Here is a 21,909-nt window from a genome sequence, read left to right as displayed (position 1 = left end):
TTTTCTGTATCGAACACACAGATTGCAAACCCAGTGCCACTTTGAGATTTTTGGCAGCAATTAACCATGCAGCTCACATATGATTGAGCCAGTATGATAATGAGTATTCAGAGACAGGTAATTCCTGGGGGGCACTCACCAACCTAAGACAGAGCACCTGTGTGGCCTGGGCAGGCATCTCCATGACGGGTAAGGTGACCTGGTGATGTCTCATGCAACCCAAGTCAGAAGCTCATTTTTTAATAAAAGGGGGACCTGCAGGGCCCTGGCCCCCGTTTTGGGTAACTGTTGCCTTGCTTGTGGACCTTGACCTTGATATCCTCCCAATGCTAATTCCCTGCTAGCTTCCACCTGCCTGAATGCTTAAGGGAAGTTCCTTGTCTGTGTATCCTGAATAATGGGCATTAACAGCTTAGATGCAAGATTGTAAAACATCAGTAGTGAACTTCTGCCCTCTGGGGTCCTCCCATTGTGCTATAAGCCTGTATTTAACCTCCTACCCCCTTCAAGAAATGACATTCGACATTTAAAATTTAAATATATATATATATATATATAATTGAATGAATACTTCGAATGTAATCTATGAATACCACAAATGTGATTAATATCATGAGTGTAAGTAATGAATATCATGAGTGTAATTTAAAAATAAATAAATAAACAAACAAAAAATGATATTTAGAGATATTGCATATGAGGTTAAGACTTCAAAGTTTTAATACATTAATCAGTGAGTTTCTGATAAGCTATTAATCTAACTTTGGTAAAGCACTGGCTACTATCATAGTCACAGACTTGAAAATTTTTTATTTCCCTTTATATATTTTTTATATATATCCAGACCTGCTGGCAATTTCTCAGGCTTTGTTTTGCTATGGCTCAAAAGTGTGAGTCTACTCCGGCTGTTTACAGACACATGCTAGCTGCTTTTTGTATGAAAGTTTCAGTGTAGATTACAGATGATGGTCATGGTAATATATCTAAAACTTTTATCTCTTTTTGTAAACTTCAGAAAAATTCATGTAAACTTCAGGGACTCAAGATTTGGATCCATCTGTCCCAGGTCAAACAGACTCTGGGATCCCTTGACTGATAAGTGCTCCTGTCAGCCAACAGCTTCAGCTTTCCTGCCTACTCCTTCTCCCTGAGGGTGGGCTCTTTCCTTTCCCTGGTCTTGGGACCTCTTCGAAACCCCTCCAACTACCGGGACCACAGGCCTGGGATTTTCAAAGGTACATCCACGATATTTTCCCCTAAGCTCCTTAACTTTACCTTCTGTCCCTCGTCTATATCTGCCCCAGCAGGTTTCCACTCAGCTGACAGATACCATCTAGGAATCAACTGCAACCCTGCAAACTGCTCCAAAACGCCCTACACCTCATTATCCCCAAGTGGTCCTGCAGAACTGGGAAGCCCTGAACTTGCTGAAAGCTGACGTGAAAGAGAACTTGCTTACAAACTATGGCCTCCAGTGCAGAGCGTTTGCCCACCAACTCCACAGTTCCCCAGGGTTTTCTTGAGTGTGAGCAGCAGGAAATATTAGATAGAAGGATTTAGGTTGTGGAAATAAACAGATAGAAAATAAACGATAGCCTTGAGAGGGCCTGAAACCTATTCCAACAAGCCCTGATTGTCTCTGCCCTAAGGCATTTATAGAAATGCCAAGGGGGGAGAGCAAAAGACCTCCCCCCAGCACAGCCAAGTGCAGACCATCTCAGACACTTGCACTCAGGCCCGGGGTCCAATCATCCTCTCTATGCAGACCTGCTAGGTAAAGCCATGAGGAACCTGAAAATGGGCTCCCGCACTCCAGGGGCAGACACCAAATCTATTCCTTGGTCTCCCTTGGGCCTCTAACTCCTACCCCCTCCCAGACTTTGAACCCACATTCCAGCCTTCCTGTACCACCACAATGGCCTTCCCAGCTGAGAAGCAGTTATAGAAGAGACTGTGTTGTACCTTATCATCAACAAGGCTGGAATGATGGGTCTCACAGGCAGTCCAAATATACAAAAATGAGCTCAAACTGAACTATAGGAGGATTTCTGGTGATTAGATAAAAGCCAGCATTCCTCAGGAAATTGTGAAACAAGTTTCCATCTGCTAAAAGGGGTCATTTCCCTTACTCCTGGCAGAAGGAACATGTGGCTGGCTACCTGTGGCACTTACCAGCGTATCAAAGCCCATGCTGCCTCCAGACTCCCTCAGTATCACAAGTACCTGTTACACATTTCAAAGTCCATGCCAGCATCCTAGCCTTTCTCGTGCCCTCCTCTACCCTAAAAATCCCTCCAGTTCACGGGCTCCCCTCCCCCAGATACTCATCCTTCCTATAACCTGGCTATTCTCACTATCCTCTGCCTACCCATTACTCTCACTTCCTCTCCTCTATTTTCCACCTCCTGCTATCTTGCTATGTCCACTACTCTCTCCCACTCTCTCACTCCCTAGCCCTGGCCAGGTCCAGTCTGCTGCTGCTTCCTCCTCTCTCTGCCCTGGACTCTTCCTCTGGTTGTTCCTTCGCTCATATCCGCAACCCTAACCATATCATGGAAGTGGCAAAGAGATTATGATAAGCCTGCACTGCCAGACCTGGTGTGTTACTTTCCTTAAAAGATGACTCTCAAATTATATTAAGTTTCAGGCATAAACAAAACAAAACAAAAACCTAGATAGTCCCTGCACAAAACTAGTAAAAAGAATGAATGAAGTAGATAAAGATATGAGTTCTGACAGAAAATGTTATCCACTGGATACTGCTATATTAAAAAAAAAAAAATACTGAACTACAATTTCAAACTCTTAGTTTGGTTTTCAAGACAAAACCACATCTTTATGTATATACAGAATATAGGCATAGGAGAGAATTTCAAAGAAAGGAAATTCAGCATGTCTGTGCTGTTTTTATAGGATGTTTTTTAAAGATTTATTTTATATATGTATTTATATGTGTGTGGCCCGCACATGGATGTGGGTGACCATGGAGGCTGTATGTATTTATATGTGTGTGGCCCGCACATGGATGTGGGTGACCATGGAGGCTATAAAAGGATGTCAGACAGGACTCACCACCTTCCACACCACAAAGGTGTCTCACTTCTGAATTGGGGGAAACAGAGGCCTCCTTCCCCTACCTCACTGCCAGCACTGGGGCAGCAGAATAGCCAGAAGGGAGAGTGCAGACCTGTGGCAACATGCCAACCACTGTGAGCCAAGCTAGGGCACAGCACTAGATGTGCAGCTGGCAGTGAGGGTGTGTACTGTCAAGAGGCTGGCTTTGGGCAGGACCAGGCAGGATGCATGTGGTTAAGAGGCATGGATAACCAACATGATGCCTGTTGTAATCTGGCTCTGGCCCCTCGAACCCCAAACACAGCCCCCTTTCATTATAGAGGAACTGCTGGGTTGACATTGTAATCCCAGGCTCCCTCAGTTCAGTGCTCCAACAAGTTTCCAACCACAAGAGGCTAAAGGTCTTCCTATGGCCCTTGCAGAAAAAGCCAGGACAGCTCGAAACCACTAAAACTCAATTCAGGGGGTCCAGGACACATGTCTGGCCTCTGTGGCCACCTGTATGCATGTGCACATATAAACATGCAGACAAGCATATACACAGTAATAAAATTAAATTATATTAAATTTTTAAAAGGTTAATGGTCTAGGACTGGGAATGTAGTTCAGTTGGCAAAGTGCCTACCAAGCATGCCTGAAACCCTAGGTTCGATCCTCAGCACAGCATAAGCCAAGTGGTGGCAAAAACCTTTAATCCCAGCACTTGAGAGATAGAAGCATCGGGATCTGAAGTTCGGGGTCATCCTCTGCTATATGAGTTCAATGCCAGCTTGGTACATAGGTGTCTGAATTAGGATCTCTGTTGCTGTGATAAAACACTATGACCAGCCGGGCAGTGGTGGTGCACACCTTTAATCCCAGCACCTCGGAGGCAGAGGCAGGTGGATCTTTGTGAGTTCAAGGCCAGCCTGGTCTAGAGAGGGAGATCCAGGAAAGGTGCAAAGCTACACAGAGAAACCCTGTCTCGAAGGAAAACATAAAAAATAAAAAAATAAAAAAACACTATGACCAAAAGCAACATGAGGAGGAAAGGGTTAATTCCAGCTTACAGTTCCACATCACAGCCAGATGTAGGTCTTCAGAAACTGGAAGAGTATCATTGTGAGAGGTCCAGGCCAGAGAGGGGACAGGAGGAAGAAATGGGCAGAGATTAACCAACCCAATTTGCACCCCACTATTGTTGTGGAATATTTAACTGTGTAAAGATGTGTTACATTTGTTTATGTTGCAGAATATTACCTTAACTGTGTAAAGATGTATTATACTTGTTTCTGCTGCCTTTGTTAATGATGTAAAGATGTGTTACATTTCTTTGTGTGCATTTCTTTAATTCTGTAAAGATGTGTTGCTGTTTCACCTTGCCTGCCTAAGGCACCTGATTAGTCTAATAAAGAGCTGGATGGCCAATAGCCAGGCAGAGAAAGGATAGGTGGGGCTGGTGGGCAGAGAGAGTAAGTAGGGGGAGAAATCTGGACAAGAGAAGAGGAGGAAGAGGAGGAGGAGGAGGAGGAGGAGGAGGAGGAGGAGAGAACAAGGGAAAGAGAGGACAAAACCAGATCAAGAAGCCAGGCAGACACCAGCCAGCCAGCCACTGGAGGAAGAAGGGCAGTAAGACAGACAGACAGACGGAGGGAGGGAGGGAGGGGGGAGAGAGAGAGTGAGAAAGGTAAAAAGCCCCAAAGCAAAAGGAAAATTAAGAAAAACACGTTAAGTTAAAGAGAGCTAGCCAGAAACAAGCCTAAGCTGGTAAGCTAGGCTGGGCCTTCATAACTAAGAAGTCTATGTGACATGATTTGGACACTGGTTGGTGCTTTTCAAAAAAAGAAATTCTGTTACACACTACAAAACACCATCCCAGCCAAAGAGAGAGACTTCTAACCGTGGGTTCTAGAAAGGCCACTTCTCTCCCAGTCCCACCCCTGCCCAGGCTCTAGCAAGCTGCTCTGGAATTCAAATTCACCAGGCCCATGGCACACCCAGCCCTGCCCAGCCCAGGTGCCCATTCCCCGACTGAGCACAGCTCACCTTCTCCACTGAAAAGCTCGACTGCAGCAGCATCTTCCTCCAGAATTCCTCCTTTTTCTTTTGAGAATCTTTGTGAAACGATGGTTTATTGAGTGACTTGTTAGACAATCTGGGTTTGTGAGAACTCAAAGGTTCCTAAAAATAAAAAATGGCCGCTTGGTAACTACATTGGCATCCCCTCTCCTACAGACCACAGAGATCAGGGATAGGGGATAAAAAATCAGTGATAGGGACCCCAACCTGAAAAAAAGGCCAATGGGGTATCTGGCTGGGCCTTAGAACACTCTGAGACTGAGAGGTTTCTATTTTGTGACTAGCCATTTTGCTCTGTAGGGCAGAGACTTGAGTCGCCTTTAGGGTAGACCCTTCTTTTGTCCTAGAAGTGAGGCTAAAAGGGCCTAAGAATCATTCTTCTAAAGATTGGAGTGCAAAGCTCCAAACTGATCAGTCAAAGATGCCCAGTGTCTTACAGTTAAGTATATTCATCTCACAGAAGCTTAAAGTGCCTGAATCTCACAGTGCCATGATGTATAAGCACCTCACAGAACATCGTACCTCACTGGGCTGGAAGCTGGAATCTCACAGCAGAACGTCATCTCAGCAGACCCTGCTCAAGCTGGCCTACATTGCCCCATGTCTGGGGCTGGAGCTGGCCAATGCTGCCCCACGCCTGGGAATTGGGAAACACTGGGGCCTCTCACTCAAGCCTCAGGTCTCAGAAATCTAGAACTCAGCTGCAGAAGCAACTGGATTACTTCCTCCACCCCTCCGCCCCTGCACTCCTTGTACTCAGTATTGGGGTGCTGTCATTATACCTACAAGCCCAAGGTCAGTTACCCTCCTTCGACCTTGCTCCCTTCCCACATCCTAAAAACAAGAGCTGTCAAATCCTGGGCCTTCAGGGCTTGGAGGTGAAGACCATCTTACTGTGTCTTGCCCTTCTGCATTTGCAACTTAGGCTTTGGAGAGGTGGCACTTGATGCCCTGAACAGCTCACTCCTGGGCCAGGGCCAGGCCTGGGGCCAGGAGGCTCCATCTTAAAAACTGGAGCTATAGCCCATGCTCTAACATCCAATTTAGGCTTCTAGAACTTTGTTTCCTATAGGTTCTATTCATAAGTTTTCAACTCTCAGATATGGTCTGGAGGCGCACTAGGAAAGGACTATTCCAAGGCTTGAGTGAGTTAGCTACAGTGCTATCAAAACAGAGAGGCAGCAGGTAGTTAGGGTGCACACCTTTAAACCCAGCACTTGGGAGGCAGAGGCAGGTGGATCTCTGTGAGGTCAGCCTGGTCTACAAAGCGAGTTCCAAGACAGCCAGGACTGTTACCCAGAGAACAGTCTCAAAAAAAAAAAAAGAAAAGAAAAAAAGAAGGATCCTGTCCCCCACCACACACACACACACACACACACACACACACAAAAAAAAAAAAAAAAAAAAAAAAAATGTGAGCTGGACAACTGGTGCAGGAGGGATGTTCTCACTCCTACCGGCTCAGATAGCTGCCTCTCTTGATCCGTGTCTCTCCGGCGTTTCATCACTGGGGGAGCTGACATCAACCTCCGACTCCCAGAAAAACTAGTTAAGTTTCTGGAAGGCTTGTGTGCCCACTTCTGCTCACTTTTACCTGAGGAGACTTGGGTTCTGGCTACACATTCCTGTGCATCTGTCACCTGTGCAGAGAGAGAGGGCAATTCCAGAAACCCCTCCACAAGTGGGACACTCAGACCCTCCTAAGCCCAGTGCCCAAGTCACCAGCCCTCCAGGGAACCCAGCATTGCTTCTCAGAAACCTTATACCTTGAGAGTTCTCAGACCAAAGCTTATAAACCTACCCCTGGGTCTAGTACTAATACCGTAGGCAGGACACAGCTCCTGAGAGGAACTTGGTCTCCCCGTTTGAAAAAATGGACAGTGGTTTCCAAATATTTACTTAGATACTTTTGATCTTGGGCAAGCCCACAGTACAAAATAGATAAAACATTGAGCTGTTTTGGAGTATGTAGTACCTACTAGAGTCCCTGAGGTCTGCAGGAGCTTCCACCCTTCAGCACACCTACAAAGAAGTGACCTCTACCCACTTGAGGAGGTGACCTCTAGCAATCCAGCTCTATGTAGCAATTTAGAGACTGCATGTTTCTTACGTCCCTGCCATGAGCCTGGAGAACCTTGTATGACATTATTGCTCAAATGGTGAAGTTGTGGGCAGGACCTACTGCCAACCTGTTGGGATTGGGAAGTGCCTAGAAGAGCAAAGCTGTATCTATCTGGTTGTGTCTGTGAAGGTGTTCTCAAGGAAGGAAGACCCACCCTGAATGTGGGCCCAGCTGGAACAAAAGAGGAAGCCTATTTCTCTGGTCTCCCTTTCTCTGCTTCCTAGTCACCCTGATATGGGCTACTCTGGCTGACCTGGGCCTCCTGCCATGGCAGGCTTAGAATCTCTGAAACTGTGAGCCAAGGTACGTCTTCCTGTTTTCAGTTGCTTCTGTCAGGTATTTGGTTACAGCAGTGAAAAGCTAACAGTGGGACATCTTCAAGGAGGAAATAATCCATTGAAAAGGATAGTGTAGTACCACCAGGCCCTGGAGCCTGACTGTCATGGTCTGGATCTACCCCTTCTTGGTTGTATGCCCTGAGAAAGGTGTCTAACCTCTTTATGCCTCTGTTTTCTGTCACATGAAGATGCTCAAAGGAGCTACCATCCACTATCCTAGCTACCCTGTAGGGAAAAGGGGCTGGCTAAAGAAACTCATCCTGACCCTGGAGCCCAGAACTAGGGAAAGATGGCTCAATCACTTGGCCAGTGAAAGAAACATAGTTTGGCTCAAATCAGAGCCATCTCTGCCCCTGGCCAAGTGACTTGTGAAACCAACCAATCACAGAGCACGACAGTAGAATCCTGGCCCTGGGGCCCAGGACCAGGGAAAGAAACACAGCCTGGGTTTGGGACCTGAGCCAGAGAAATTAACCAAGGAAACATGCCCTAACTCTGATAGTGCCAAAATAACACTCTTGGTCCCTAGAATCAGAGTCAGTGAAAGAAATGTGCCCTGGCCTTAGAATCAATATCAAAAAGCCAAGAAAGGCCAGTGAAAGAAACACAATTTGGCCCTGAAATCAGGGTTATCTCTGTCCTTAGCCCACAAAACTGGCCAATCCCTGGGCAGAAAAAAAAGCTAACCAATCACTGGTTGACTCCACCCCCAAGACATCCTATATAAACCACCCTGCCTGGTCAGTTGTAGGCTGTTCTCTCCACCCTGGTAGAGGCAGCTACTCTCCTGGATTCCTCCTTCCCAAATAAATCTCTTTCTCAAAAGAGTTCTGGGTGTGAAGATCTTCATTCACTGGCATAGAGAAGATCCTTGCTGAGACATCCCTCAGTGGACAGAGCAAGGAGGAGCTGAAAGAGCTGAAAAGCAACACTTTTCTCCTGTGCCAGAGAAGACTGCTACATTTCTGAAATTTCTTAGGCCAGAGAAGCAGAGCTCTGCTAGGAAGCCCCCTTAAGTGGGTGCTGAGCAAAGCTTAGCTGTAGCAGCTCTCCAGAAGAGGAGCAGGAGTGTTATATCCTGTGGGGAGAGCATCCCCATCACACCAGGTATAGTCTGACTCTCCCGAACAGTCAGGATACCCTTCCCTGCTGAAGCAGTTCCAGGCCTGACTCTCCCGAGCAGTCAGAAAATTTCCCTTCCAGGATTGGGCTGCTTCTTTGCAGTTCCAGCCATTAGAACAGTCCTAAGCAGCTCCAGGTGTCTGGGACACCTCCAAGGCACAGCTGCCCTGAGCAGCTTGAGGTGTCTGGAATACCTCGCCCTCTAGGATTGGGCAACCTCTTTGCAGTTCCAGCTGCCAGAGCTGTCCTAAGAAGCTCAAGGTGTTGCCTGACTCCCCAGGGAGTCAGGACACCTTTCCCCAGAGTTACAAAACTCACATTTTGGTGCCAAACCTGGGACCAAACCCACAGAGTTGCAACAAATTTACTTACACACCCCACCCCAGTATAAGTCTCCATCTCTCCCTCTGCTTCCAGGTTGCTCTCTCTGCACTTCCTGATTCTGGCCCATAGCCCAGACAAAAGTAAACGGAGACTGTGATGGGAGTGAGAGGCACCTGGGAAACAAGAAAAGTGCAGGGCACTGTACCTTCTTCGGCTGTAAAGGCAAGGGGCTCTGGGAGGCATTGAAATTCAAGATGGGCTTCAGCATGCTGACATTCCAGAGGAGGATGTCCCCATTGTAGGAAGAAGTCCCAATGAACTGGTTCTGATACTTGGCCATGCTCAGGATGTCCTCTGTATGGTAGGTATGCCAGTGGTAGTGGGAGAGTTCCAGTGTGGTCTTTTGGAACCTGTGCACATGGCCAGAGGCAGGAGAGTACCAGCTTGGTCTTTTGGAACCTGTGCATATGGCCAGAGGCAGGAGGGTCAAGAGCTCACAGGCTGCAATGCTCTTTTTGGGGAAATCATAGCCTTTAGGATTCAGAGGCCAACTCAGAGCAGCACTGTCTTGGGGGCCTAGGAACTTGTTTAAAACCCCCACTGACCTCATTTCCTAAGCACCCATTATGCACCAAACATAAGGACTCTGCTCTTGGGGTTTACAAATGATGAGTCTTAATTCATCCCCTGCATAAAGGTTCGGGTTTAAACAAGGGGAAGTGATAGCTGTGACCAGGCCTCTTGTAAGAGAAGGGACCTTGTACATATTGGTCCTTCCTCCTAGAATGTGTGTCCCATCCCAAGTGCTTCCCTGATACCTCTTCAGATCATATCTCGCCCTGGGCCTCCTTGGCTAAGCTATTCTTGACCACTCCCCAACACTAACTAAGGATTCTGCTCCTCTACAGGAAGCTTGCTCTTTCCCCACAGTAGTCAATATACTTTATAAATCAAAATATCTCATTATTGAATAGAGACTGAGTGTTTGTATGTACTCAAAATTCCTATGTTAGAATCTAATCCTCAAGTGGGGAATGGACCTTGGGGAGGACATCTGGTCAAGAAGACAGAAGCCTCATTAATGGTATGATAAAGAGATCAAAGAGACCCTCCACCCTTCCCATCACAGAAACTACAGCAAGATGATGACCCTTTATCAATGAGGAAAAGGCCCCCACAAGACTCCACAATGCTTTGGCCAAGGACCTTTCAGCCTTTATAAATGCAAGAAATAAATTCTGCAGTATTATACTGCAGCAGCCTACATGACTAAGGTAGGAACTACACAGAGAATGAGGTGCTGCTCTAAGAGATAACTAAAAAAAATGCACTTTGGAGGTGGCAGATGAGCAGAGGTTGGAAGAATTCTAAGGCACACTCCAGGAAAAGCCTACAGCACCATGTCTGGGCCACTGAGAAAGGTTCCAATGTGGGCTTAGGTGGTTTGGATGAGGGCATAGAAAAGGGGAGAGTTATAGAGAAGCCATCCTGGGGGTGTAGCTCAATTGATAGAGCACTCACCTAGCATGTGTGAAGCCCTGGGTTTGGTCCCAAGCACTGAACAAACTAGACATGGTGGTGGTGGTTGTAATCCCACCACTAGAGAGGTGAAGGCAAGAGGATCAGAATTCCAAAGTCATCTACATAGGAAGTTCAAGGCCAGCCTGTGCTATAGGAGAGAGAGAGAGAATTGTTCCTCTAGTGCTGGAGATGGCACCCTGACTCAACATGCACTCTACCACTGAGTTACCTCCCAGTCCCATCTATTTAAAGATGACCTAAGCAATCCTAAGTTGCTGGTAACAATATGGATGATAATGACCATTATGATATCTCAAGTAGAAATAAGGAGCACGCTACTGGAAACTGGAGGCAAAGCCATCCTGGGTACAAAGTGCCAAAGAACTTGGCTGGACTGTGTTCACATTCTAGTGCTTTATGGCAAATAGAGCTTGTAAGTTGTGAGACCAGGTATTTATTTGAGGAAATTTCTAAGAAGGATATTTGAAGGTGTAGACAGTTATCCCCTGTTTATAGTAAAATTCTAGAAAAGAAAAATAATTTTAAACCAGAATTGTTGAGCAAAGGGGAAGAAATTTGGGGGTTGCTGCTCAATGACAGAGTATTAGCCTAGCACATATGAGGCTGTGGTTCAGACCATAGTACCAAAAAGGAATGGGGGGCAGAACTTAAGATTTGAGACCTCCTCTTCTCAGCCCTTATCTACTGGAAGGAAAGATAAGCCTTTCAAGGTGTGGTCCATACTGTGAGAATACTATGGGTCAGCCACTTGACGGAAGCTGTGTGCTATGTCCTAAGACAATGGAAGAATGACTCTCAGAGCAATTCAGGTATTTGAACTGTCCTTCCTGTTGCCAATGGGTTTCAGAAAGGAGGCCACCAGTACAAGTTAGACCTCAGCACCCCTTCCTCTCAACACCAGACTTCATAGGCTGTCATCTCACACTCTGGTATCATGTTCTTTAGCCATGCCAGACATAGTTCCTAAGGGCAAAAGTATGATACAAGCTATACCAACAGAGATAGGAAAGCTTGGCTAGATTCCAGTGGGCAGAGCAATGGGTCCAGAGCTGCAGCCCCAGACAGCCACAGGACTCATGCAGCCATGGAAGCAGGTTATCTAGAGGTTTGCATATTCAGCCCCTACAAAACAGGAGCTCCATCTCAGGAGCCTTGGAGGCAGAGCACCAAGAAAGAGGATTATTTTGGTGTTTTAAGATTACTCAATAGATGAAGGTGCCTGTTGCCAATCACGATGACCTACGTTTAGTCCTTGGAACCCTCATGGTAGAAGTAACAAACTGCCAGGCAGTAGTGGCACATGCCTTTAATCCCAGCACTTGGGAGGCAGAGCCAGACAGATCTCTGTGAGTTCGAGGCCAGCCTGGTCTACAAAGCGAGTTCCAGGAAAGGCACAAAGTTACACATAGAAACCCTGCTTCGAAAAAAACAAGAAGGAGGAGGAGGAGGAGGAGGAGGAGGAGGAGGAGGAGAGGAGGAGGAGGAGGAGGAGGAGAAGAAGAAGAAGAAGAAGAAGAAGAAGAAGAAGAAGAAGAAGAAGAAGAAGAAGAAGAAGAAGAAGAAGAAGAAGAAGAAGAAGAAGAAGAAACAAACTGACCTCTGCCTATACGCCATGGCACACATACCAGACAAGCAGACAGACAGATGACTAAATGATAGATGTGAAATTTGTTCCAATGAGTTTCAGACTCATCTGGGATCTTCTGCTCATTCCTTTCCTCCTGACTCCACTCATCTGTCCAGTGCACATCTCACTGTTGGACTTTGGAAGTACATAACAAGTTCACGTCACATGTTTAGAGCCAAGAGAGAATTTGCCTCAGGATAAGTGGTACACTGGGTCTCATCCACACCTGACTTAAATATTTAGATGATACTTTGGACTTAGACATTTTAGTGTACACTAACCAAATGATACCTTCAGTGCCACCTTCTGCTCCCACCACTAGTTGGTGGCCTTGTCCCTGCCCCCTGTTTCGTGGGAAAGGTGTCAGCTCTGAGGTAATTGTGTAATTCAGCCATCCCAGGGACCAGTGTGAGCATTCTAGGAGATCAAGCCTTTGGAAGGTGGTGAGGTCATGCGGGTGGAGCCCTCCTCTGTGGGATTATAGCCCTCCACCCTTCTGTCAGCTAAGTTCATAGAAAGGAAAGAGCTTTCTAGGAACCAGGAAGCAGGCCTTCGCCAGAAACCAAACTTGCTAGCACCTTGGGCTTAGCTTACCCTGCCTCCGGGACTGTAGGAGATAAATCCCTGTACCTTGTAAGTGACCAGTCAATGGCATCTTTTTCTAAGAGACTGAAGTAATTCCTCCATGGAATGGGAAGCTGCATGGGGATAGAGACTGTCACTTGTGCCACGGCCATCACCAGCAGAAGGCGGCACCTCACTACATGCTAAGTGAATAGATGGGTAGACGCACGGGTGGAGTCATGGCTGGCAGCCACCATGGATGCCCTCCTTGCTATAGCAACTGCTGGGAAAGCTTGGAATGAGGAAAGCTCAAAGGAAGGGGAGACACCCAGCAGCCCAAGCCTCCCACTCACACTTGCTGCTCACGTGAAACTGGTGATTCTCTTACTCCACCCTGTCATGTAGTACGATTTGTTCATGTGGACGATTCCACTAATCTGTTGGAGATAAAGAAAACAGAGCACCAGACTCCTCAGGGAGCATGCCTCTGGATCCCTCATGCTTCCCTAAATGCACCTAGCAGAAAGTCAAAACTCAATGAAGGTGAGAATTCCCAGAGTCAATGCCACCATCAAGCTTTCAGAGTGCCTGCTAATTACCTAACTGGAGAGAGCTAGAGACCATCAAACCTGATGTATTTGAAAGAGGCAGATAATGTGGACAGCCATGTTCATTTTACAGAAGAGACACTGGGCAACACATGGTCTGGCTAGGGTCCAATAACGGCTGAGAGATCTAGACCAGTACCAGATTCTGGTTCTCTCTCTCTCTCTCTCTCTCTCTCTCTCTCTCTCTCTCTCTCTCTCTCTCTCTCTCTCCTGTGTGTGTGTGTGTGTGTGTGTGTGTGTGTGTGTGTGTGTGTACGCGCACGCGAGCACAGAAGTCAACCTCCAGTGCAGTTTCTCGGTTACCATCCACTTTGAAGGAAATGGCCCTCACTGGGAACTGGAGCTCACAATTAGGCTAGTCTGCTAGGACAGCAAACCTCAGGGATCTGCCTGTCTCCCTCTGCTGGGATTAGAAACCTCCCCAGGGTTGGGATTAGAAGCCCATGCTACCACCCTCAGTTTTTTAAATGGGTGCTGGGGATCAGACTCTTCCACCAGCTGAGCTCTCTCCGGCACCCTCACCTCTGGCTTCTTCACCTAGCATTCCTTCTGCCCAGGTTAAAGGAAGGGGCTCAAGTCCCAAAGTGGCACTTACAGCTGACTCCACTCTACACTATATCCACGGACTGTTCCTAGAGCCCCAACAAGTACTTTCTGTCTCGGGCTGTCCAAATGTCCAGAAATGAGCTCAACCTAGGCTACAGGAGGATTTCTGGTAGTTAGATAAAAGCCAGAGTTGCTCAGGAACTTGTGAAACCATTTCCCATCTGCCAAAAGCAGCCATTTCCCTTGCCTCTGACAGAAGGGGCATATGGCCACCTGTGGCGTCTATCAGCATTCAGAGTCCATGCTGCCTCCAGGCTCCCTCGGTATCACAAGTACTTGTTACACATTTCACAGTCCACACTGGCATGCCAGCCCTTCTCAGTTCTCCCAGACACCCATTTGCTCTCTTTATAAGAGCAAGTTCCCCCCACACACACCATTCTCACTACATTCTCTTTCTCTTACTCACTCTCTCTTATTCTCTTGCCCTCTCTTGCCATGCTCTGTGGTCCATCTCTGGCTACCTCACTATCTTTGCTATTCTCTCCCACTTCCCTAGCCCTGGCCACGTCCAGTCTGCTGGCCATGTCCAGTCTGCTTCTTTCTCTCTCTGCTCTGGACTCCTCCAGATGCCCCTGGCTGTTCTGTCTCATATCTACAATAAAAATCTTAACCATATCATGGAGTGGCCATGTAGGCAGTTTCTTTACTGTACCCCTTACACACACTTTCAAATAGGAGTGAGCAGAGAAGCCTCCAAATCAAACTCCCCGGCTGCTAAAAACACACCCCAAAGCTCCAAGATGCAGAAGAATAACATGTCCTTGCACATTCTAAATGCAAGAGCAACTGACATCTCTGGAACCCTCACTAGAGACATTGCCTCGCTTCATTTCATGCAGGAGGACTCAAAGGCTCAGGCAAGTTTGAAGGCAGGCTGCCTGACCATGCTGTGCAGCCTCTTAGACACACAGAAAACTGTATTCTAGGGTTCCCAGGAACCTGCTGGCTCCGGCTAATGGACCCCACTGACCTCCAATTGTTCCTGGGTGGGAAAGGTTATCAGGCACTCCCCGGTGTTGTAATTCCACATCTGCATTTTGCCATCACGCAAGCCTGTGAGTAGACACCGCTCTGACTCATCCAGGGACATGGCGGTCAGCTCACTTGGCGGGGTGCCAGACACAGAGAACTCCATCCTCTTCTTGCCTGTGGTGATGTCCCACACACTCACTGTGCCCCGTAGGCAGCCACTCACCACCTGTAAGTGGAGCACACAGGTGCCCCAACTCACTGCAGGGCAGTCCTAAGTATGCCATGGGGCACCTCCCTTCTACACTCCCCCCCTTCACCCTGGCGACCTGCACAGCATAGGTAATGCCTGAAAACAGACCTTCCTGGGCTCTGTGTCAAAAAAAAAAAAACTGTAGCTACTACTCTTTTTAAATGAATCGATTTCATAATGCTCTCATTAATTCAAAAATAGCACTTGGGGACTCAAGTTCCCGGAAGAGAAGGGAAGCTGCACCTATATTAAAGATCATGCAACACTGATCCACTGGTTAGAACTTCCTGACTATGGAGGGTTAGAATGCTACAGAGCTAGAGCCGGGCAGTGGTGGCGCACGCCTTTAATCCCAGCACTCGGGAGGCAGAGGCAGGTGGGTCTTTGTGAGTTCGAGGCCAGCCTGGTCTACAGAGTGAGATCCAGGAAAGGTGCAAAGCTACACAGAGAAACCCTGTCTCGAAAAACAAATACAAATACAAAAACAAAAACAAAAACAAAAAAAAAAGAATGTTACAGAGCTGGGACCCAAAATGATCCTGGGCTATGTTTAGTTCCCTCTTAACCCACCTCCGTGTCTGACCTAACACCTCTTTGGCTCTGAGGGAACACCTTTAAACTGTTAGCTTAGCAGACCACCAGCTTCCCCAGACCCTGAAGCTGAGAATGACATCAGGTGACACCAGACAGCCGAGTTTCTCCTGCTTTACCATCTTCTCACCCATGTATTGAGGAAATGCCCCGGTGTATGGCTTTCGTTTCTCCCATGACTACGAAAACTCATGGAACCATACCCAACACTGGGGAAGAGTTGGGTATGTTTACAAACAAAAACAAAAGCTGTTCTGCAGCCCCGAAGAGCCCTAAGGCAGCTGGAGACTGAGACCGTGGTACTAAGAGCCAGAATTAGAGGAGAGCTCTGGCCAAAGGGCACTCTGGCACAGACAGTCACCCTGCCCACAGCCTAGGCCAGACAAGAGATGCCACTGGGAGTGGGCAGAAGCCTGCAGCCCTTTGTGTTCATGTTCCTTATACGCATTGTGTGTGCCCAGCTGTCCTACACAGTGAGGTATCTCCTCAGCACCACAGGGCGCTGGCTGTGGTGCCTTTCCCTACCAATACAGAGTGCAGCTCCCACAAAGTGGTACTCTGGGGTAGCTCATAGGGTGGGAACCGTGAGGGACACCCGCACCAGCAACTGTTTCCATGCCAGGAGATCTGCCTGCACAGAGCTGACCTAAGTGACAGCCCGAGGCAGGATGCTCAGAGGGTCAACAATCCAGTGACCAGATGGGGAGCCCCCGTCAGACCCCATGACAACCGGGCTGCAAGACCACTTCATGTCTACATTTTTGGTGACACCAGGCCTACAACCAAAGCACCAATGACTTCCAGAGTGCCACATGAGCTGACTGCTATGTGAATGCAGACTCGGGCACGTGGAGACCGGCGCTCCTCCCAGGTGCTGAGGCCAGCCCTGCCCACTCACCTGCTTGAAGATCTTGCTGTAGAGGACCGCACACAGGGCTGTGCTGTGAGTCGTCAACTTCCCTGTTTTCATGGGCCCCTGGGATTCCAAGTACCCTCTGAGGATCCCGATCTGTGGGCAGGGGAGGGGCAGACAGTGGAGCAGTCAGATGGGCTCTGCCCTCTGTGACTAAGGCCTTGAAGAGAAACCTCCAACATCAAGATATCCTGTACCCCCATGAGGATCCTCAGAAAGGCCCAATTTCCAGGACTGGGACTCCCAGTCCCTCATGTTCCAATAGTCCCCCTGAGACCCAAGTCCATGGTCCTCTTGCCTTCTGAGGAGCTAAAGCCTCACTCAGGTGTTTCTTTTGTAACCAGTCTGGCAGACATGAAGCTATTCTAAAGACACACTTGTGTCTTCCAATCTGACTATGAGACTGTTGAAACAGTGGCCCCCAGAGAAGTGGGAATTTCCCCAGGATCAAAGATATTTCACATGATTCTACATCGGACCATCTTACAGGAAAGTACTGAAGTCAGACAGTAACGGGCCAATGGCCAATCTGCCTGGGACTGTTTAGATATGTATACCCTTGGCTCTCTATTTAAAATTGAATCTCACTTCAGGACCCCAAAGACGGACCTGAGGGGTTTGTTGGATCTCTTTACACCTCTTCCCAATGTGACCATACTGAATGAATCTCTTTTTTCTGATTTCCACTATCAATTTGGCTTTTTGTTTATTTGTTTTTGTTTTTGTTTTTGTTTTGTTAAGACAGGGTTTCTCTGTGTAGCCCTGGCTGTCCTGGAACCCACTCTGTAGACCAGGCTGGCCTCATACTCAGAGACCCATCTGCCTCTGCCTCCTGAGTGTTGGGATCAAAGGCGTGTGCCATCACCACCCAGCTTTAATTTGGCTCTTTTAATTGGCTCGTCACGGACCTGACTTGAGGCACAGATTGTGACATCCAAGTCCAAAAACACCTTCAGGAAGCCTTCTGTGACCAGTCCAACCTCAAGCTCAGTGATCCCTGTGCTCAGGAACCCACAGAAACCAACACTTTCATATGAATTAACCTTACCTGAGTAATATACTCTCATATCCCAACAAAGCTAGGGGTTAAATGCTGTCACGGCCCCACCCAGAGAGTCTACACGAACGCCCAGGAAGACTGAAAATGAATTTCAAAGGTCTGCTCAATGTTAACAATACTGACAGCAAGTCCGGCACCCATCAGAGATGTAAGCACCTTTCTCTTTCTCTCTCTCCATAAACCTTCTGCAAAGGAGAGAGCCAGCTGTGTGCACAGAAAGACATCTGGGTCCCTTGGCAGGGTGGTCCAGCCAACAGTGGGTAGGTGGCTTCAGTGAAGCTCTCTAGACAGACGCTCCTGCCACTTGTCTGCCACTGGGTTCCCGCGTGGGACCAGGTCTCACCATGCTCTAGTCAGTCCTCCCCTCCTGCCATCCTCAAGGCCAGGGCAGACCCATGGGCACCAGGCAAGTCATAGCTCACAGGCACTCCTCCTGACAGCTTTCTTCCTGGAGTTGATGACTACAATGGACGGGGTCAGAGGAGCATGGAGGGGTGACAGGAGAGTCTGAAGGGCGCATGAGTGGGGAGGGAGCAGGGGCAGCAGGGGTGGAGGAAAGGATGGGCGAGGGTCCAGAACCTGCTCTCGAGGAAGCTCAAGCACCAGAGCTTCACAGACTCCAGAGCCAGGCCAGCACAGGACACAGACCCTGTCAGCTGCGCCTGTCCCTAGGACAGCACTCACGTTGTAGGTGCTACAGATGAGGGTGCAGTCTCTGTGGAAGTAGGCACTGGTTATGGGGCAGTTGCCCAGGGTGAAGAGCTTCCCGCAGAAGGACTGGAGGCACACATAGTCTTGCAGGTCCCACACACGAATGTTCTGTCAGGAACAGGCAAGAGGCAGGAGGGTCTGCACCAGCAGCCAGCACCCTAGGCCCTGGGGATGCCCCAGCGAGCAAGGTCACCCATGTACAACGTACATGCTGTCTGTCACAGCCCCACCCAGAGAGGCTACACTAATGGCCAGATAATCCATGTTCTCAGTGAGTGAGAGAGAACAGAGCCTCCTTCCTCAGCTTTCCTAAGCCCCTCTGTCCTGCCTGGACCTCTGAGCTCAGCAAGCTAAAGGCAAAGACAGCAGGCAGCCCGCACCCTCCCCCAGACCTTCTCTTGCTCTCCAACTCCAGGCCAGCTCTAGACTGCTCAGAGATGGGCTCTGCCCTCCCCAGAGGCTGCTAAGGTTTGTGGCCACCTATACAATGACTAGGGCACCTCCCTGTGGGCCTTTGGTAAATCGTGAGACCTCGGGCAGGAAGGTTACCTCTGTGCCTCAGACTCCTCCCAATACAGGCTGAGCTACGCCAGCACCCCAGGGTCAGTGTCTTTTCCTGGGGAACAGAGCTAGAGGGATGGGGGACAAAGGTATGTTCCACAAGGGTGACACCTTGTCCCTGGAGACGCTGATCAGGATGCTGGTGTTCTGGCTGTTCACAAGAAGGTGAGTCACTGACGTCTGATGTCCCTTCATCAGCCACACAGGCTTTTTTGAGACCAGGGGGTTCCACAGGCGGATGTGGGGGTCATAGCCACCAGTTGCTGGAGTCAAGAAATGAGTATCAGCTACCAGAGCCTACACTGGGACCTTCTTCTAGGGCCAGGCCTCAGACTCCAGCCAGAGTTGGCAGATGGGGGAGGTCACTGTGACCCATCACTGTCTCTCTTGCCTTTCCTCTCTGTGTCCATGCCTGACAGCCTGAGCCACACCCCACCTCCCCGGGTTGCAGATCAGCAGCAGAAGAAGCCATGTCCTGGGCTCTGGTCATCCCCAGGCTGCTGCAGCCCCAATCCAACTCTGCTTCTGGGGAATGAGTACTCACCCAGGAAGTTCCTGTCCGGGCAGTAGTCAAAGCAAAGAATTCCTTTTCTTAAATTCAGTGATGATAACCTGGAGCAGAAAATCAAGGCGGGAAAGACGCAGGACTAAGAGCAGCAGCCTGGGCTTTGGGAGTGGAGGAGCTAGGAGCCTGGTGGGGAGGGGTCAGGATCTCTCCACCCAGGAAGGAGAGAAGCCTCAGACCTGCCCAGTGCTCACTCAGCACCCAAAGCATAGCCCAGTGAAGTAGCAGGTGCCCAAATCAGTAGCTCATGGGGAGACACCCACCCTTTGGGAAGAAAAAAAAAACCCAAACATGAGCGAGTCTTTCTATTCGTAAAGCATTTTGCATTGTTCCAAAAACAAGCTTAACATGATTTTGCACCTACCACCCTCAGGCAGGTACCTCCAAGCCAAGACACAAATAAAAAAAATTTAAATAAATTATTAAAAAGGCAGCTCAGGGCCACTGGTGCTGTGCCCTCACTCTGTGCTGGATGTCATCTCACAGGTCACCTGGACCCCCATGTGCAATCCTCAAGAGTGGCATGATGCCATGAGAACAGCAGGATCAAGAGCTGGCCTATGGGTGCACAGTCAGGACCTACAGAGGGATGAGGACTCTGGTGGGTACAACAGGAAATGGCTCAAGACATCCAGGAACAGGAAAAGAGGAGGAAGAAGAGGAGGAGAAGAGGCGAGGCAGGGCTCAAAGGTCAGAGAGACCCCGACAGGACCACAGGGCTGTCAGGCCCCCTACACTGAACTTCCTTATCGCCTTCACACTGCATCATGTCTAGTCTAGGGCCCCTTCGCTTCCATATCAGCCTCCCAGCTGTTCCTTAACCTCCAGCCTTGCTTCAGATTCCCAAGAGCAAATCAAAGCACGCATAGCCCACCCACTGGCAAGCCAGAGAGGTGGGCCATAAGATGGCTTAGTGAGTAAAGGCACTTGTTGCCAAACCTGATGACAGGTTTGGGACCCACACCATGACAGGAGAGAACCGACTTTGACAAGTTGTCCTCTGAGCTCCACGTGAGTACGGTAGTGTATGCTACCATCCCTATAATACATATATGTTTAAAAAAAAAAAACAGATGCCTCCATCTACACCTTTATGTGCAGAGACATGTTCTGGAACAACAGTCCTCAGGAGGACAGAAGGGATTACTTCAGACTGACTCATTCACCTACGCAACAGACATCTGCTGGCTCGTGTTCCCTGCCAGGACTCAGGGGCCACTGTGCTCCCTGCCTTACAGATCTTGTCTCCTGGAGCAAAGCATAGGAGCAAGGAAATGAACAGAGACAGGAGGGACAGTGACCAGCTATGAGAAGTCTGCAGGGGACACAATGGGATGGCTTGGCAGAGGGAAACGGGATGACTCATTTTAGACAGCCTCTCTGAGAAGGGTGATGGGAGGCAGAAATCTGTAGGGGAATTAGAAATGGCCAAGAGGAGCATGCGGAGAGGGACGAGGCTTCAGACCCAGAGGGCAGCTAGTGCAAGGTTATAGGGTTGGCAGAAGTAGTCAGGAGGCAAGGCAGTGGGGGACTGGACTATGAAGGATTCATGCAGGACCCCAGAGGGATGAGACCTGCAGATGGTTGTGTATAGGGACAGAAGCCAGAGGGGACCTAGTGAGCAGTGACAATGACTTCAGATAGGAGTTGATGGAAGAAATAAGAAAAGAGAAAGGAGGGGAGCCAGGGTGGGTCAGTTACACACTCCACACCAGCTCCTACGGCCCCAAACCCTGATCCTCCGCCAGCTCTGCTCCTGACCTCAGTCACCTGAAGAGGTCAGGTAAGATCAACTACAGTGAAGCTGGACCCTCGGGGCCCTGAGAGGCTGAGGCTGACTCTGCAAGAATCAGGTTTGGCAATTCAAGTCTCACCTATAGTGGTTATTCGCCTAGAGGGCATCAGATGCCAGAGACCAGCAGACAGTCAACAGTGCCACCTCCTGGCCAGAGGTGGTACTGCACCAAAACAGAAGAAGGTATGTGTATACATGTCCCCAAATTGAATATTCCAAATTCTCCACCTCCATCCTTGGCCACCTCCAGGTCACCATCATACATAGCCTAAACTATTGTGATAGCCTTCTCCCTGGTGACCCCACCTCTCCAGGCCCTTAGATCCCACCATTGATTGCTCTGCTCAAAACTATCTGCATTTAGCTTATACCTGATTCCAAAGAATTAGAGCAAGGCATTCCAAGGTACTTGGAAAATATTAACTCAGACTAGTGCCCAGGTGATAATAAGAAATTGTGGATTTTTTTATGTTTTTATGTATATATTTGAGGTGTTTCAAAA

At 48.6% G+C, this 21,909-nt stretch overlaps 1 protein-coding gene across 5 annotated transcripts in view; it reads right to left on the bottom strand.

Moving 5' to 3' along the window:
- Window positions 1-21,909, bottom strand: part of Efcab8 (EF-hand calcium binding domain 8) — a 76,278-nt gene that overhangs the window by 24,102 nt on the left and 30,267 nt on the right. For all 5 annotated transcript variants that reach the window (XM_037205321.1, XM_037205324.1, XM_037205322.1 and 2 more), the window contains 9 exons: window positions 19,592-19,659; window positions 19,159-19,310; window positions 18,460-18,594; window positions 16,701-16,811; window positions 14,960-15,187; window positions 13,139-13,209; window positions 9,245-9,449; window positions 6,591-6,773; window positions 5,101-5,235 (listed from right to left, as the gene is read on the bottom strand). In XM_037205321.1, coding sequence (XP_037061216.1) covers window positions 5,101-5,235; window positions 6,591-6,773; window positions 9,245-9,449; window positions 13,139-13,209; window positions 14,960-15,187; window positions 16,701-16,811; window positions 18,460-18,594; window positions 19,159-19,310; window positions 19,592-19,659 — 1,288 coding nt within the window. The remainder of the gene's footprint in view (window positions 1-5,100; window positions 5,236-6,590; window positions 6,774-9,244; window positions 9,450-13,138; window positions 13,210-14,959; window positions 15,188-16,700; window positions 16,812-18,459; window positions 18,595-19,158; window positions 19,311-19,591; window positions 19,660-21,909) is intronic.

Source organism: Peromyscus leucopus, chromosome 4 (genome assembly GCF_004664715.2).
Source record: "Peromyscus leucopus breed LL Stock chromosome 4, UCI_PerLeu_2.1, whole genome shotgun sequence".
In the NCBI taxonomy this organism is placed as follows: Eukaryota; Metazoa; Chordata; class Mammalia; order Rodentia; family Cricetidae; genus Peromyscus; species Peromyscus leucopus.
The sequence above is the reverse complement of the archived record's forward strand: the minus strand, read 5'-3'. Positions and strand labels throughout refer to the sequence as shown.